We start from the raw sequence: 16,827 nt of genomic DNA, 5'->3' as shown, positions 1-16,827 counted from the left end.
TTCCCTTGGGTTTGGACATCCAGAGTTGCTTCCTAATGCCTCTCCTAACCCACGCACCACCAAATGGCCCTGCTCAGCCTCTCCCAAGCCTCGCCGCCTCCGAAGGCCCATCCGCAGTCTTGCAATTTTGAGTGTCTCCATATCCAGAGATCCGTACTCATTTAAAACAAAAAGCCCACAACTCCCAACTGTTTTGCCGGCCATAAAATCTCATCCAGAGGGATGGTTATACCACCCGCGTGGCTCTGAAACGAAGCTTTTCTCCCCAGAATGATGCCCGGGATGTTAAGATAACAGCACTGAAATATTTCGTCTGAACACCTTTGTAACCTGTTTGTACTCCGATACAGTAGGGTATTTTTCCCCCCTATTTCTACCATGGTTTTCTCATAAAATAACCCTTCTGAGACCTCACTTACTGCTAGAAATCATTTTTAAGAAGTGAGTGCTCTCCGGGGGGGCATCTCAAACGGCACTAGAAGGCCTAAAACTCCCTTCCCAGTCCCAAACGCACCACAGAGGCACAGGTAACCCGCAAACCCCCAGCGTCAAACCACGTGGCGTAGGGAGAGGGGGGGCTGCTGAGGTCCCCAGCTGAAGTCTCGGGGACGGGACCCCGTCTTTTCTGCTTAAATAAGTTCCTAAGAGATTGTTTCACTCCACTCCCTCAACCCGGGCTTCTTAGCTTTTTGCAATTAAAATAAATACGTTTTTCCGTCCAAGCTTGGACGCCACCACGGAGGACTCGGGCAGGACCGTATGCCCTCTGCTCTTCCCATTTTATTTCATTTGTGACTGCTCAGGGCCCAAACGGTCCCACCTCTCCTCTCGCGTGATGCCCTATCAACTGGCTTTAAGGCTTCCGTCTCTCCTCCCGGGATATTATCCCAGCGCTACCGTGGTCTGGGCTGTATCTCACCCCGTCATCTTCCAACCCCAGCCCAAGGCAGCATTTTTTTTTTTTTTTTTTTTTTTTTTTTTGCTATCTCTCCTTGTCATCTGCGCGGGAGGGAGGGATGCCCCGGGGGGCCGAATGCTTCTGTCTGCTCACCCTTTATCTGAAGGGACCAGAAAGAAAAAGAAACAGAAATACACGTCTGGCGCGATCCCAGTTTTTCGGAGGGGAAGGAAGAACCAACACGCAGTTCCGTGGCTTCGGTCCAGCACAAACTTGGGCAAGGGGACTTCAGGCGGGAGACCCTTTGGCTCTGCAGGTCTCCTCTCCCACGGCGTCATGAGCTCTTTGGATGGCGGAGGACGATCCACTCCGTGAGCCGGGATGCTCCCGACCTCCACTGGGATTTCGTGGGGAGCCCAGCCCAGCGCTGGGAGGAAGCCCACCCAGCTCTCCCTTTGCAACAGAAGCAAACTTCAACTCGGTTTTAACCACCTTTTGGCTGAAACGAGCGCCCTGCCCCCCCCCCCCTTTTTTTTTTTTTCCCTAAATCCCAAACGAAACTGTCTTTTAAATGGCGTACAGGAAAAAAGGAGGGAGCCCCAAAGAGGAGAGAAAAAGGAGTTTGCTGCTGAGGAACCACGCTGCCCGCAGAAGAATGTTTCTGGGATGCCTGAGCAAACTCTTTTCAGCTGTTTGTTGGCCACTCCGTAAAATTTGGGAAAACCAAAGCAAGCACAGAATTAACCACGTCGCGGCTGTTCACGAGTCGAGAAGCGACGGGGAGATTCGAGGACACGCTCCGACTGCTATTACGGGTGTCCGTAGGACTCCCCCCCCACCCTCAAAATCCCCCCCAAGGAGGCATCACAGCTCAGGCCCAGATTTCAGATCGCTCTAGGAGAAAACACTGGCCGCTTTTTCTCCGGTTAAATAACATCGACCTCGCAAAGTCCTGGTTTTAGCAAAGCTTTGTTGCCACGGCAGAACCCGCCGGCAGAAATAAAGCCGCGTGTACAACTAACTCCCTTATTCCCCGCTTATTTTCACGTTTAACCACGGTCACGGTTCCTACCGAGGACTCTAGATGCCCTCATGTAATTAGACACGCGGTTTACGCAATTAAATATCCCGTTGGCCCTATTAAATTAACTCAACGGATTGAAATCACCAACGCCACAGGAACTCGGCTGCCTCTGTAGCACGTCCCCCTCCTTCACGCTGACAGGCGTCCGATACTCGCCGCAAACCCCTCTCCACCATACCCGCTTTGCAGGCCACCCTGAAAGTCCGCGAATTTTGCCTTTCAACAGAAAGTGAGGAAACAAGACACAAGGACTCAACGCTTTTACGGAGAACGCTTTGCCAGCTGCCTCTTCTAATACAAGTAGGGGGGATCTGGCTATGGGGGGAATGAGTGGAAGGGGAAGAGGAGGTCCTTAAGATACTCCTGGGGGAATGTAGGACACACTCCAGATCTCAAAGACAAACCAGGGGGCTGGACAGGCTCTACATTTTCAGGATGTTAATGCTCAAACAAGGGTTTACGCATTAACCCAACGCTGGCAGCTGCTAAATGGCAGTGTCGTCCAAAGATGCTCGGTGAGACAGAGGGGGAAGATGTGCAACGAGGAGGAGAAGGTTAAAAAAACCCACATTAAAGAGAGGTTTCGCCTACCTCCGGTCGTTTCTCCTCCTTCTGAACAGTTTTTTGGTGTGTGCGATTTCAGCTTCATGAGGCAACGGATGGTAACCCTGTAAAACAAGAGGGAAAAGCAGCGATCAGCTCCAAGATACAGGAGACATCGATACGGAAGGGGACAGAGTGAGACAGAAGATGTGAGCACGATAAAAGAACCAGTTCCCATCCAAACATCTTTACAACTTCTCAGACCCTACAGAAGCAGTTCTGGAAATCCACGGGGAATGAAGTTATCTGCGATTTCTGTATGGGAGAAGCCATACGGGGCAAGTAACCGTCCCACCTACGGATGGAGCCCAAACAACACCATCTACAGGAAAGTCACCCACGTCACCCATGACGCTTGCTGATACCGGCGCACCTAAACCATCCACTTTCACTGGGTTGTTTCCTTCATATTTCTGTATTTATCTAAAACCCAGCTGTAAAAATGACTGTTAAAGGGATGGTGCTCAGCAGCGTTTTGAGGATACCGGAGTAGGGCAACACGAGCCACAGCTGGTGGGTCTGTTGGGGCTGTGGCCCCACGCCATTAGCAAGTCAACGACCACATCGTGAGAACCTCACTGAGGCTGCCCACCATGAGCTAGTCAACCCATGCCACCCCAGGAGAAGGGAGGGGTGGCATCTGCCTACTGGAAACAACTGAGATGACCAGGACATTAAATGATTTGCCCCGGTCACGTCGGTGGAAGAGCTGTGTGTAACTCAAGCTGCTCTCTTGTCCTCTCTCCACTGAAGGTGCCGACTCTCTGACTCGGTACGTTCATCTGATAAGGGGGATGTTGTATTTACCGTCCTACTATGGGCATCATGAGGCTTCGTTAACGCAAGCAAAGAGTTCTGAGGTTCCTGGATGAAAGGCACTATTTAAGTGCAAAGTATTATTTATTTTCCAGGGACCACAGAGCTGTCATAACCATAACGGTTTTTATTTATGCAGTATTGTGCTTCCCCGGCTGGCAATAAAAGCCCTGTAAAAGTCAGTCCTTTTATTTCCATCGCAATCCATCTTAGCCTCGGAGCTCCAGCCGCCGCTGGTGAATCACCACGCGTGAGGGGCCACGAGGGAGCAGCCTGGGCAAGGGCGAGGGCTGGGTGGGAATGCGTCTCATGGAGCAGCAGCTTTGTCACATTGGCATGACAACATAACACACCGACTTCAAAAAAAAGCCCCTCTCTCTCTGCGTGAAGAGCCTGAAAAATGAGGCGTTAATTTTAGTAGCGGTTACCGAGATAACCGTATTTTGAGTTCCTCTGCTGGAAGAGGTAACGGAGGAGAGAGGTTGCTGGGGATGGTATTGAACACAAACCTTATGAAGAACGACTGAGGGAGCTGGGGTTGTTTAGCCTGGAGAAGAGGAGGCTGAGGGGAGACCATATCACCCTCTACAACTACCTGAAAGGAGGTTGTAGAGAGATGGGGGTTGACCTCTTCTCCCGGGTGACAAGTGATAGGACGAGAGGAAACGGGTTCAAGTTACGTCAGGGGAGGTTTAGATTAGATATTAGGAAACATTTTTTCACTGAAAGGGTTATTAAACATTGGAATAGGCTGCCCAGGGAGGTGGTGGATTCACCATCCCTGGAGGTGTTTAAAAAAAGGGTAGATGGGGCACTTAGGGACATGGTTTAGAAGTGGCTTTTGTCAGGGTAGGTTAAAGGTTGGACTCGATGATCTTAAAGGTCCCTTCCAACCTCAGCAATTCTATGATTCTAATTTAGGCTTGCAGACCAGAGAAGGCTTGGACCCCGAGTCCAAGGCCAACAGGGTTTATTGTGACCGTCCAACCTGGCCATCTGCAAAGAGCCTGGAGAAACTGCTACTGCAGCAACCCTACGGTTCCCGTGGCAGCTGGAGCCTTCCACTTCGGGGACCTCGGCTCTTCGAGACTTCAAGCGATGAAGAAGTCCCCAAGCCCCTAGGTAAGTCCTGCTGCTGGCTAGCATGTCCCCATTTGAACCTTGCTTTGGCTTCAGTCTTCAAGTGTGTTTTCTGAGAAGGTAGTTCCCCTTTTAACTTTCTTCACTTTTAATCCTTTTGGAGAAAATTGGATGCGCCGTGAACATATGGTTTAGTGCGGGCGTTAGAAGGCACGTTCATGAGTAGTACCCATTCTTGGTGACCAAATTACCCTTCTCTCCCACTAAAACACCCTCAATGCCCAGAGGTGCCACACCAACCACGGCATCCTCAGATGCTCAACCTGAGCATCCTCAACCACAGATCCCTCATAGCAGTGGTACAGAGGCCATCGTTACGTGAAGTTGCCTCGGCTTTCTTGCAGATCTGCTCATCCAGTGAGGATCTGCTCAGTGATGCACGTTGTTCTGTGGTCCCCTGCTCACGTGCCTGCACCCAGCACCAGAAAGAGCTCTCCTCATGCTCCCTAGATCTCATCTCATCTCACCGCTCAAACACGGCCCATCTTTGACTAAGAAGAGGAAGTCTGGGAGTAGGGAAAGCTGGCAGCCTGCTCTCCTGGGGCTGTGGTTGGGTTATCACCTAGTTAACCAGGTCTGAGTTGGGTTTCTCCTGCAGCCAAACACCTCATGGTTAATTCTGTGTGGAATCTTTGATGTCTAATAGCTTAAAATCACACAGCACCTTCTTCATTACTGGGGGTTTGAGTCTTCCTCATCTACTTGATCACTGAAGGCATAGGAGGAGCTTAATATCTCCGAGACTTCTGTTCCTCTGAAAATTTGCTTGACTTTGGCCAATGGGTACCAATGAGAAAAGGAAGGGAAGGAGCAGACCCACACACAGCCCCATCACAACAGGCGTGCTTGTTTAGGAAATCAGGCTAAAAATAGTACCATACTCAGTGAGGCTGTTTCCAAATGTCGCACGACCACAGCAGGAGAAAGCCTGGGGTATTTTTAAGAATTTACGCTGCGTCGCAGACGCACGTGCAAATACAATTACCCTGCGCAAAAAATGAAACTCTCTCTGCAGAACACAAGGACTTCAAGCACCAACTTCCTCACCGTGAAGCCCTTCATTAAGTCGCGGGAGCTGCCTTTCTGCTCTTTCCAACTAGAAACCATGCGTATGGCAGTGCACCGCTGCATGTCCTCCTTGGAGAGCATCCCTCTGCTTCCTCAGACCTCTGCCCACCAGCAGCAGACAGCATCGGGGTGAGAGATGGCCTTATTACATGGGAATAAGGCTCCTAAATCTAGGAGCATGCCTGTAACTGAACAGAGGAGAACTTTGTGTCCTCGTTAGGAAAATCAAGCATCTCCCTTCTCCAGCCGAGCAATTCCCTTCCTTAGTCTTAGTCATGAGACAATGTTTTGGAAAAAAACAGTCACCGGTCCCTACTCTTGTCTATTTTGGTGCCTAAACAGAGCTAAATTTGGAAGGGAGAAAAGTCGCCTTCGTTTGTGCAGCAAGTCGATGTAAAAGGAAATAGCAGCAACTTGCAAGAAGGGTGGAGTGGCTGGAGAAGACCGAGAGTGCCGGGTGGGTGGGGACAGGCCAGAGTCCCAAGGGCACGGTGAGGGCCTCGATGACATGACTCTTGGGTTTGTCTGGAAGCTGCTCCCCGCCACAGGTCGTGCAGGACAGCAATGGAAGTGCCTTCAGTAAGGCCGGCTCACTGAGGATGATGTGGATCTGGAATGCAGCTGTTCCATTCTTCAGTGGACACACTCTTTACGAAGCTGAAACCCCAGAATGGAGACAAAGGGATATGTCTTGCAAGGTAGAAGACCAGCCTCTGCTCCGCAATGGGTCTACAAGACGACCTACACAAGAGGGATGGGTTTTGTCCTTACTTGGGCCTGAAGACACCGTAAAGCCCAGGTGCTCACGGGTTTCACAGGCAGGTTTGCATCTTCTCAGTGGGCAGCCAAATAGCTTTTGGTCTCTCTCCCACGTCGGTTTTATTTTGGTATTTATTCGCAGGTGGCTTGAGGAGAACGTAACAAACCAGCATTTCAATGCTGCTGGTTCTGGAAGTGAAGGGTGTGGAAAAAGCAAAGAACAAAGAGCCCGTGGTCTCCGGAAGGATCGTTACTAGGGGTCATTTTCAATTTTGGAGCTAAACACTCTGCGGTTGACGTGGTGGGAAGCTTGAAGCAGAACCTGAGAAGCCCGTGGGACTTCTAATGGATGTCAAGTTTAAATCATAAACACGCGCCTTCTAACAAGAAAGGCCAATAGGTTTGGAAAAAAAGGGGTGTTCAGGATTGGTCTGCAAGTGCCCTAGAGATCAGCTATGTTGTGATGTGCATATTCCTTTTTAGATGTTTTGGGGAAAGCAGCTCTTGGAGAAAGGAAGGTGATGTCCGGCAAGTTTAGGCGACCGTCATATGGCCAGCTAGCATACGCCGAGGGAAATCCATCACCCGGCAAAATCGCTGCAAACAGACGGCAGAGGAGAGCAGGTTTGATGCCCACGTGCCCTCTTTTTGTGCTTTACCTTCCTAATGAAGGTGTCTGCCCAGCCCTCAACCTTGTCCGCCTGCCTGTGGGAATCCAGAAAGCCGGCAGCTGCCTCTCCGCTGCCCCGGCCCCATTTACATCAAAGTTTAATGAAAGAACAAATGAAAAGCTTTCAAGATCTCGTTGGCAATCTGAGGTAAAGATACTTTACCTCTTTTACCAGTGATGGTAACACACGGGGTAAATCGCACAGAGAAAAGCACAAACAAGGAGGGATTTTTTTGCCGCTGCCGGTCCTTCCGTGACCACCCTTTGGCAGCAAAAACCCAGAGACTCCTTCAGCACCCAACAACAACTGCCTTATAAAAGGGACAGTCCTAATTTGGACCAACCTGCACCCTCTTTCCTTCACCTCCACTTCTGCACTTCTCCAGTGCCAACTGTTGCCTGGGGTGGCCAAATTCATGGGCGTTTCACAAAGACTCTAGGGCCTATGAGAGGTTGGGGTTCACTGCTTCATCCTCGTGGTCTTCGTGTCTAACGCAGCCTGACTTTCAGATGCGAAACCTCACCCCACAGAGTGACTGTCTTCATTCATTACCCACTCATTCAGCCTCTTCCATAGGTGTTCCCCATGCAGCAGAAACGCTCCCAGCCTGTGATGATCAAGCAGGTGAAGATGCCTAAATGCCAAATAGCAACACCGAAACCGGAAGTGCAAAGAAAAGGTTGAGAAAAGCAACCGGACTGATGGAAAAACCCAATGCTGAGGGGTGATGAGAGAAGGAAAAGAAATGCTCCGGCCATATCGCAGGATCAGTCCACACAAGCTTTATCTCAAGAGCCTCTTGTGCCCTCAAGAAACATCTCCGCCCTTGCTTATCTTCAACAAATGGTTGCAGAAGGCCCGAACTGAACAAACAGGTTATTAGGCCTGCGGTAGGCGCTGGGAGTTTCGCTCGATTTTATTGCACACAAAGTTCAGGGTGGGATTTATTTTCTGGGGAGGTGGGAAGGGTGAGGTGGGGCTGGGTTCACGGCAGCCCCGAAGCCGCCCCATCTACCTGCGCAAAGGCAACAACACAAATACCAAGGTTGGAGGAAGTGTAAAAAAATAAATGTATTGTGGTTCCAGAAATGATCCGCAAAAAACAACCCAGTGACTTGCAACACCCCGTGATAAGTCTTTCATCTGGCTATAGGATGGATTATCCGTGGCAGGAAAGTCCGGGACGGCACAGAGCTGCAGATATGTTTAACTTTTATTGTGCCGGTCCCACACTCATCGTGTGAACATGGGACATAGAATCATAGAATCGTCTAGGTTGGAAGGGACCTGTCAGATCATCAAGTCCAATCATCAACCTGACACTGGCAAAAACCACCGCTAACCCATGTCCCTCAGCACCACGTCTGCCCGGCTTTTAAATCCCTCCAGGGATGGGGACTCCACCACTGCCCTGGGCAGCCTCTTCCAATGCTTGACAACCCTTTCATGAAGAAATTTTTCCTAATATCCAATCTAAACTTCCCCTGGTGCAACTTGAGGCTCTTTCCTCCTGTCCCATCGCCTGTTACTTGGGAGCAGACACCGACCCCCCCCTGGCTACCCCCTCCTTTCAGGGAGCTGCAGAGAGCGAGAAGGTCTCCCCTCAGCCTCCTTTTCTCCAGGCTGAACACCCCCAGCTCCCTCAACTTGTGCTCCAGACCCCTCACCAGCTCCGTTGCCCTTCTCTGGACGCGCTCCAGCCCCTCAATGTCTGGCAAAGGCGCCGCTACCTCCCCCCCGGCATCACCCCCATCACCTCCACCCACCCAAGGCCAGCATTTATCAACACGCGTAAGTCCTGTGGGCACTTCCAGCAGAGCCATCTCCTTGGAGGCCACTTGCCGTTGCCTCTTCCCCTTCCAGGAACTCCCGCGGCATTGGTCTGCCACCAGCTCTCCTCTCTTAACACAAGGGGAATTTTTTACCTCTTGAAAGGAGAGGGCTGAGGCACAAACCAAAGCCTTGACCTGCTTTGGAAGCCATGGAAGAATATCAAACAATGTCAGGAAGCCGCCTGGAAATGATTTCCTCTCTGTTAAAATTTAAGTGATAAATTTGTTCCTTCAAATTGCAAGCTATTCATTTTTCCTGGAAGGTGCTTATAATAATAGTTGCTTCTGAATAAGGAATCTGTCGGTGCTCAACATCAATGGAATAGAAAGTGCAACACTTTTACAAAATACTCCTCGCTCAAGATAAAAGGCGGGTAAATCCTTACAGCACTTCGTGGTTGTGGCCCTCCCATCACTCCTCACCCACCATGCGACACACACAGGTCCTGGCCACCTCCAAGGACGCTTTCTTCAACCTCAGTCATTGGAGCCAGGGCTAAATTAAAGTATAGGGTTGGCAAAGAGGACTTAGTTTACAGCCACCCGGGCGCTGGAAACGGAACAAAACTCCTCCGGCTTTGCCACCGCTGATCCGACACGTCCCACGGTGGAGGAGGGATGCTCCGCGGGACCTTGACCGTAGGATGTGCTTGCCCGATGAATCATGGCATGGCGCAACATGCCTCAAAGGGGAGGCATAGGAAGTTGTTTCTTGGGAGATGTCCCGCTTTGGAGGATTTCCTGATTAACCGCATCTTTGGGGAGCACACCATAAATCGTACACCGCCGGCAAAGGCTGAACGCGGAGCTGCAGTACATGCACCTCGGTGATGAGCACTTTGGAGGAGCCTTTTTACCAAAAAAAAGGGTGGAAGCCCAGAAGAGCGACTGCTGCGACAGCGATCAGGGCTGTCACAACTGAACGCCACTCTTTAATTACCGTTAAAAACACCGTTGCTGTTCCCTACAGGGCTCTGCCCTCCCACGTTGCCCCACGGACACGACCTCCTGGCTTCCCACTTGCTGAGCGTTAATACTGGTCTCTGGGAGGGGGCGTTTTAGTCAATGGGGGGCGTTTTAGTCAATTAGAGACTCTATACATGCAGTCCCCGACCCAAAGAAGGGTCATTTAGACCCTTATCTTCCCCACCGCCTTTCCTTGGTGGGCTCCTGGCGGAAAGCAGACACCCAGCTAGAGGGAAGACAGCTTTTAAAATCGTTATTAAATACTTGGTGGCAGCTCAGCTGTCCCACCTCGTCCCTCTGCAGCCAGCTCTGGGATGAAACAAAAGACACAGAGAACGGCGGAACAACCCAGCATGAAACTCCCCGTGCGGGGTGAAGGACGCAAACGCGATTAAAGCATCGGAATAATGAGGCAAAGCATCCCAAGTGAAACGTACCCTGAACCTTCCTCAACGCCTTCTGCTGATTATTGAGAGCGAGTTTTCCGGGGTCTATTTTTAACTCTCGGCCCCGCAGCTCCTGAATGATACATAATTCAGAGATAATAAAACTTTAAAATCCAGGACAAAGTCTCCTAGGAGGAACCGCCTCTGCAAACACCCATTACGCGCATCACTACAAACCACGCTGGGCAGGAAGATAAGCCCAACCGGTGCCACCGAACCCTGGCTAAGCCACCGAGACGGGGGACGGGCTGGAAACGTTGCTCCGGGCTCCCCTCGCCGTCGCATCGAAACCGGGCGCTCCAGACGCACTGACACGGACACGCGGTGCCATAGGAAGAGTATAAATAACAGACAAAAGAAACCCCCTTTTGTTACCAGAATCCGCAAATCCCAAATCAGTTACGAGCTGACTTAGGAAACGGAGCTTTTTTTTTTTCCCATGTTATAGCAAAATGGGAACAATACTTCACGAGTGGAAGTAACTCTAATTGTTTTAACTGATGTTATTTTAGTGTTGTTTAGGTTTATTGTTTATTTGTATGTATTTCCTCTACCCCGGTCAGGCTTAAAAACAAACCTCACTGTCAGCAGTAAAGTGCCCCATCCATAAATAAATACATTTATCCAGTAAATATAGATATAACCACGCTATTGCTTGGAGTCCTTAAATGCAGAATATTGAGAGAATCGTTTAAAGAAATAGCGTTGACGACCCGGCTTTGCTTTCCCCCGGAAAAAGGGAGCCTTTTTCAGCTAATATTGGGAATAAATACCGCCCACGTCACTTGTTTCCAGGAGGCACCACGCCTGGTATTTGGGTTTGCCGTGTCCAGGTAGCCCAAGCTCATCCCGAAAAAGGGCAGCGCTCCTCTGAAAAGCTTTTCCTACATTTTCCTTGGCTTGTGCCAGTTTTGGGGGTGAGGGAGGAATTGCTTTAGCCGGGACTTAACAGTGTTATGAGGTTGCTATGGGAATATTTGTAACTGGAGCTATTTCAGTCCCTCCGGGACCCCGCATTTCTTTAAAGTATACTTTTCCTCTATATTTTTCACGTTCCCCAGCCTGGTTTTCCCCATCTCTGGTCCCCTCCAAAGCCTGCCACCCCCTATTTGCGCACCTTGATGTGCCGCCTGACCATGCCTCTCCAGCCGAGATGAAACGGGCAGGTGAGATGGCAGGAGGACCCTTCATTCACCGTCCACCCCTCGACACCTCCTCATCGTGCCATGGTGGTGGACGGTGTCATGAGGAAGAGACGTGTAGGCCGAACAGGGACCTCCCTGATGAATTTTTAAGCTGACCTATAACCACATCCCATAGGACATCAGGGAGTTTTGGACCAGAACCCAGGTCACCTCTAAGCTGGTGGGTCTGTGTTGGGTGTGCTCCCCCCCAACCTCAGCATCGCTCTCAACAGGAGGTAAAGGCTGTATCCAAGTTTATTTTCATTTCACCCTTATAATTAATAAAAGATTGCGTGTTTTTCCTGTGCATTTGTGCAATCCCCCAGAACCAAGCCCCCGCAAATCTTCTCCTCTTGGGCGGACCGGAGTTTCAGCCCATAGGAGCCCCAGCTCACGCAAGCTCCCAGGAGTTGGGACAATCCAACAGCGACGAAACCCCTTATTTGCGGAGCGATAACTCCATAACCTTACAAACAAGAGGTGGCTTCTCTTTTCTTTCAACGTGGGTATTCAGAGGCGCTAGGAGAACTTTCTCACCGCTCAGCCCTTGGCACTTCCCATTGGAGGCCTTCCAAGTGCCTGAAGTTTCGCAACACCCTAAGATCGCAGGCAATAGTTAATAAGTCAACGAGCATTTTATGCCATGAGCCGTATCACTGTGATCCCTACCCTGCGCCACCAAAGCCAAAGGGAATTTTGCCATCAACTTGAACGGGGTCATGGTGGTGACAGCCCCTCTCGGTTCACCAGTGGACCTTTCTCAGAGACCTTCATGGCTGAAGCAAGCCGTGCAGAATATCACTGTCTGTTCCTTCTCCAAGCCTCCTGTGTTGTGCTGGAAATGTTTTCCCACAACAGATATTCCTGTTTGCGGTTGGCTGAAGACGCAGCCAACACATTTTCCCCCGGACTATACCACAAAGAAATGTTTTTTTCTATCTTCTCAAGTCTCTGCTTGGTCTAGCTCAGTCCAGAGAGAGCAAGTGAGGTTCCCGCGTCGCGGCCACCCCAGCTCGGAAAATCCCCCGATGCGCAAAGGCCAATTGAATCCTAGAAAAGCCTCATTCTTGCCTTTGAAAAGTCCCATTCCTTTGCAGGAGGGTGGGCTGTGAAACACAAGGGCTTGACTTTCCCCTTGCCAGGTTACTGGCAGTTTGTACCTGGGTAGAAGAAACTGCTTCTTGAGTGTCCGTCTGCTCCCTCCCCGGATTTTCCTTTTATGCGTCGAGGACTAAGATTCCTCCTGCTGCAAAGGGTTTTAACGCAGGGACAAGCACAGAAAACACGATGCTCTTGCCACAGAGCATCAATCATCATATCACATATTAATTACGCCGGTGGCTTTTCACTGGTGCTTCGCAGACCTCTGGGAGCCACGGACTACTTCGAACAATAAAATGAGGATGAGTAAGAAAAGCAAGTTTGTAGCTGCTTTACAGCAGTCTCCAAACGTGAGATTTGGAAACGGATTTGGCATTTCCACCAAAAAAAAAAAAAAAAATCCTGAAAACCTGCTTCATATCCGAAAGCTGCTACTGGACAGGAAGCGAGATGGTCATATCTGCTCTCCTGTGTCTTGCAAAGGTTGAACCTCAACCACAACAACTCCAAAGACACAGGCATCATTCAAACATCAGCTTCGCTGCCAGTGAAAGCATGAGTTGTGACGACTGCCAGGAGCTGGGTGAAGCCCCTTCAATTCATGTCACATCGTCCGAGAGGATGCACCTTCAGGTGCTTCATCAGAACCAAGCAGGGACAAAGAAGAACCAGCAACAAAACTCAACAAACCAACCCAACTCCTGGATATCTTCACGTGCCAAGTGATATAAGCAAAGACCTTGGTTACTGGGATGGCTCAGGTCATGTTGCCCTTCCTTGCTAGGGCTTTTTTAGCTCCTTTCTCCTTTCCTTGGTGCCCTCTTGCTGGAAGGATTGTGCTGGTGTGATGGGCTCAGCTCCAGAAGGTGGGAAGGGTCTGAGATAGCGGTCACCGAGAGCGCTATGACAAGCAGAAAGGGATATGATGGAAAAAACGCAGATGCTCTGCATTACGAGCAACTCAGAATTGGCCGTCAAACTGCTAGCTACCAAAGAGAGATGGGAATTTTGGCAACCAGAACATCCCCCATGCCTGTTCAGCTGGCTCCCTTCTCTGTCCAGGACCCCCGCGTGCCATCGTCACCACCGCAGCCATAAGCATCCTGCAGATGCTATGCCTTCACGGAGCTCTAAAGTCCAGCAGGGACCCTACGACAGTCCCGGGATGGAAAACAAGGTCTCACACGCTCCACTCCTTGCTCATAGAATCACAGAATCATAGAATCATCTAGGTTGGAAGGGACCTGTCAGATCGATTCCATCCATCAGCCTGACACTGCCAAAACCACCACTAAACCATGTCCCTCAGCACCGTGTCTACCCATCTTTTAAATACCTCCAGGGATGGTGACTCCACCACTGCCCTGGGCAGCCTCTTCCAATGCTTGATAACCCTTTCGGTGAAGAAATTTTTCCTAATATCCATCCTAAACCTCCCCTGGGGCAACTTGAGGCCGTTTCCTCTTGTCCCATCGCCTGTTCCTTGGGAGACCCCCCCCGGCTACCCCCTCCTTTCAGGGAGCTGTAGAGAGCGAGAAGGTCTCCCCTCGGCCTCCTTTTCTCCAGGCTGAACACCCCCAGCTCCCTCAGCCGCTCCTCACCAGACTTGTGCTCCAGACCCCTCACCAGCTCCGTTGCCCTTCTCTGGACACGCTCCAGCCCCTCAAGGTCTTTTTTGTGGCGAGGTGCCCAGAACTGGACACAGCCCTTGAGGTGGAAGGTGGGTAGCTCTCCTATGGGTCTACCTATAGCTTAAATTAGGTAGCCAAGTACCATCCCAAAAGTGGTTTTAGACATCCTCGCTCGCGTATTGCTCTGTGCCCACTGTCTATAGTTACATCCACGTACAAGATGCCAAAGGCACATGGGGTCTTTCCTCCTGCCTGCGTCTCTGCTGGGATCGGAGACAACCCGGCGAGCAGGGATGGCTCAAGCCCGCCCTTCCCGAAATCAAGTCATCAGACGCCGGCGTCTCTGCGCTTGGCAGCCTCAGCCTTTCTCTCCTTATCAACGCCAAAAATTATTCATTTAACATCCATGGCCTCTCGCCAGCAAGAACGCCGCGGCGAGGAGCAGAACCGTCTCCTCCACTCCTCCGACAAACCGAAGCAACAAAAGCCAGGCTCTTCCTCACGCAGGGAGGCGGGGGGGGAAAAAAAAAATCAAAAAAAATTCCCACCGGCTAAGAAAAGCTGGAGGTTAATATAAATTCCATGGGTTTGAGGGGGAAACGGAGCTGCATTCAAAGACTCGATGGCTAACCACGCTTCCTTCGTCTGGCAACTGCCCGCTCCCCCAGCAGAGTTATTGAGGAAGTCAGACGAGCCCTGTATTTGTTCCAGCTGCAGATTTCCCTTAACCCCTAGTAGCGGTGTTTCCCAAAAAAAACCCCAGATCTTGTTTTCTGAGGGTGGCTTTTCATTTTCGCCTGTGCCGCGGCTCCAGTTATTAGCTTTAAGTGCTGTCATTCATCGATTAAAAATAAAGGAAAAAAAAACAAACCAAAAAACTAAAATACCTTTGCCATTCTATTAAGTCCAGGCTGGATGAGCAAAAGGGGGATTAAAAGGCGGCTTTCAGGAATTAGCTTGGAACAGGAAAGAAGAAGATAAAGCCATTATAAAAGCTTGTGCTAATACAGGAGCCCTTTTTGTTGTAAGTGTTAATGCAGCCACGCAAATTCCTATGAAGATTTATTAGTCAGGTCATATAATCTGTTCTCCTTCCTCTTCTGATGATAAAATCAAGGCTATTTTCCTCCACTAAACCGTTCCCCTCTCTCAATTAAGAGGAAAAAGAAACGATATCTTTTTTCTGAGATGGCGTTTGTGGTATACACAAGGTTACCCGGGAGGCCGACGCCTTCAGAACAGCGAAATAAAGACACTGAAATGAAGGCGCTCGTTCGGCGCTCGCACCGTTGGGATGCTCCCCGTCAAGTGAGAACGGCCCCAAGCGCGTGGTACCCGATGCCGAATAACTTGACGGAGCCGGGATGGGCAGCCCCGTCCCCTTCCGTCATCCCGCAACCTGCGACGGCATCCGCCGTCCCACGGGACTTCAGTCCAGCAAAGCGTTTTTCTTTGTGCGAATCTTGCTCCTAAGTCTACGATTTGCCTTGGCCCTCAGCCAGCCAAGCACTTAGGCACATGCTTAAAGTTAAGCACAAGAGTAAACAGATTGAAGTCAGGGGGACTTAAAATTAAGCACACGTTTCGAGGATTTGCTGGATAAGGGCCTTAACCCCGGTGCGCGGCGTTTAACCGGGATGATTCCCGGCTGATCAGCTCCCCCCTTTCCCCGACCTCCCCTCCATCCATCGGACCAGGCAACGAATGGTTTCTGTTTCGCCACCGCGCTGAAGGCTTGGCTTTAAAGAAACCTTGTCCACCCTCCCCAGGCCAAGCACGTCTTTCTTTAATTATACCTGCCTGTGAAATACCTTCCAGAAATCCCCACCCAAACAAAGCCTCCGGAAAGGAAATAACGGAAATTCTTGACGGTTTCCACGGCGGGGTGGGGGGGGGGGGAAACGATCCTAACCGGTGAGACGAGGCGCACGTAAGATGAGGCTGACGACTGTTCCTTACTGTACGCGGCTCCCAACCCAGAGTGACTCCTTAAAGCTCCAGTAGAACCCCCCCGGCCCCAGGTTACCAAAGTCCTCAACTCCCCCGGGCAGGAGCCTCCTTGAACCTGGCCCCTGGATGCGTCTCTCTGCAGGTGTTAAAATATGAAAAGCTTTTTGGTGGACACGCAGGGGAAGAAGAGTCATGTGACAACACAAAATCCATGAAAGCACCATGCTCCCCTCCGTAGCAAAGCACGGCGCCCAACCGGGAATCTTCCAAGAGGCCACACAAGCTTCTAAAGGGCTGGCGGTCAGCTGCATGGCTTCATTTTTGCTTTCCGTGTCCTTTCATATGAATTTTTTTCACTTTATTTCAATAGTGTCTACTCATGCCAGGATCTTGGTGGCCACGGGCATGCGTGCAGGTCTCGCAGAGCACAAGCCCTCCTGCGCGGAAAGGCAACCACTTCAACCGGGCAGCCTGGGCAAGACTTAGAAGATAAGGACAAAACGGACGAGGAGAAGATTGGAAACGTGGACACAGAGGATGAAGATTTACTCTTGGTTCCTCCAGAAACAGGATCGCTCTCGCCAAGGACCATCAACCTGCCCAGACTTGACAGTGGACTAATGGAACATCACCAAGTCCCACTCCCACCCGCCCCCACTCACCTGCCCCCATCCAACT

The 16,827-nt window shown here is 50.7% G+C and overlaps 1 protein-coding gene across 5 annotated transcripts in view; it reads right to left on the bottom strand.

Moving 5' to 3' along the window:
* The window catches only part of CTIF (cap binding complex dependent translation initiation factor), a 158,727-nt gene that overhangs the window by 69,411 nt on the left and 72,489 nt on the right, over positions 1-16,827 (bottom strand). For all 5 annotated transcript variants that reach the window (XM_063320459.1, XM_063320460.1, XM_063320462.1 and 2 more), the window contains one exon: positions 2,574-2,650. In XM_063320459.1, the coding sequence (XP_063176529.1) occupies positions 2,574-2,650 (77 nt within the window). The remainder of the gene's footprint in view (positions 1-2,573; positions 2,651-16,827) is intronic.

Source organism: Chroicocephalus ridibundus, chromosome Z, assembly GCF_963924245.1.
Source record: "Chroicocephalus ridibundus chromosome Z, bChrRid1.1, whole genome shotgun sequence".
Classification (NCBI taxonomy): domain Eukaryota; kingdom Metazoa; phylum Chordata; class Aves; order Charadriiformes; family Laridae; genus Chroicocephalus; species Chroicocephalus ridibundus.
Note: the sequence above shows the minus strand (reverse complement) of the source record. Positions and strands in the feature narration are given on the sequence as shown.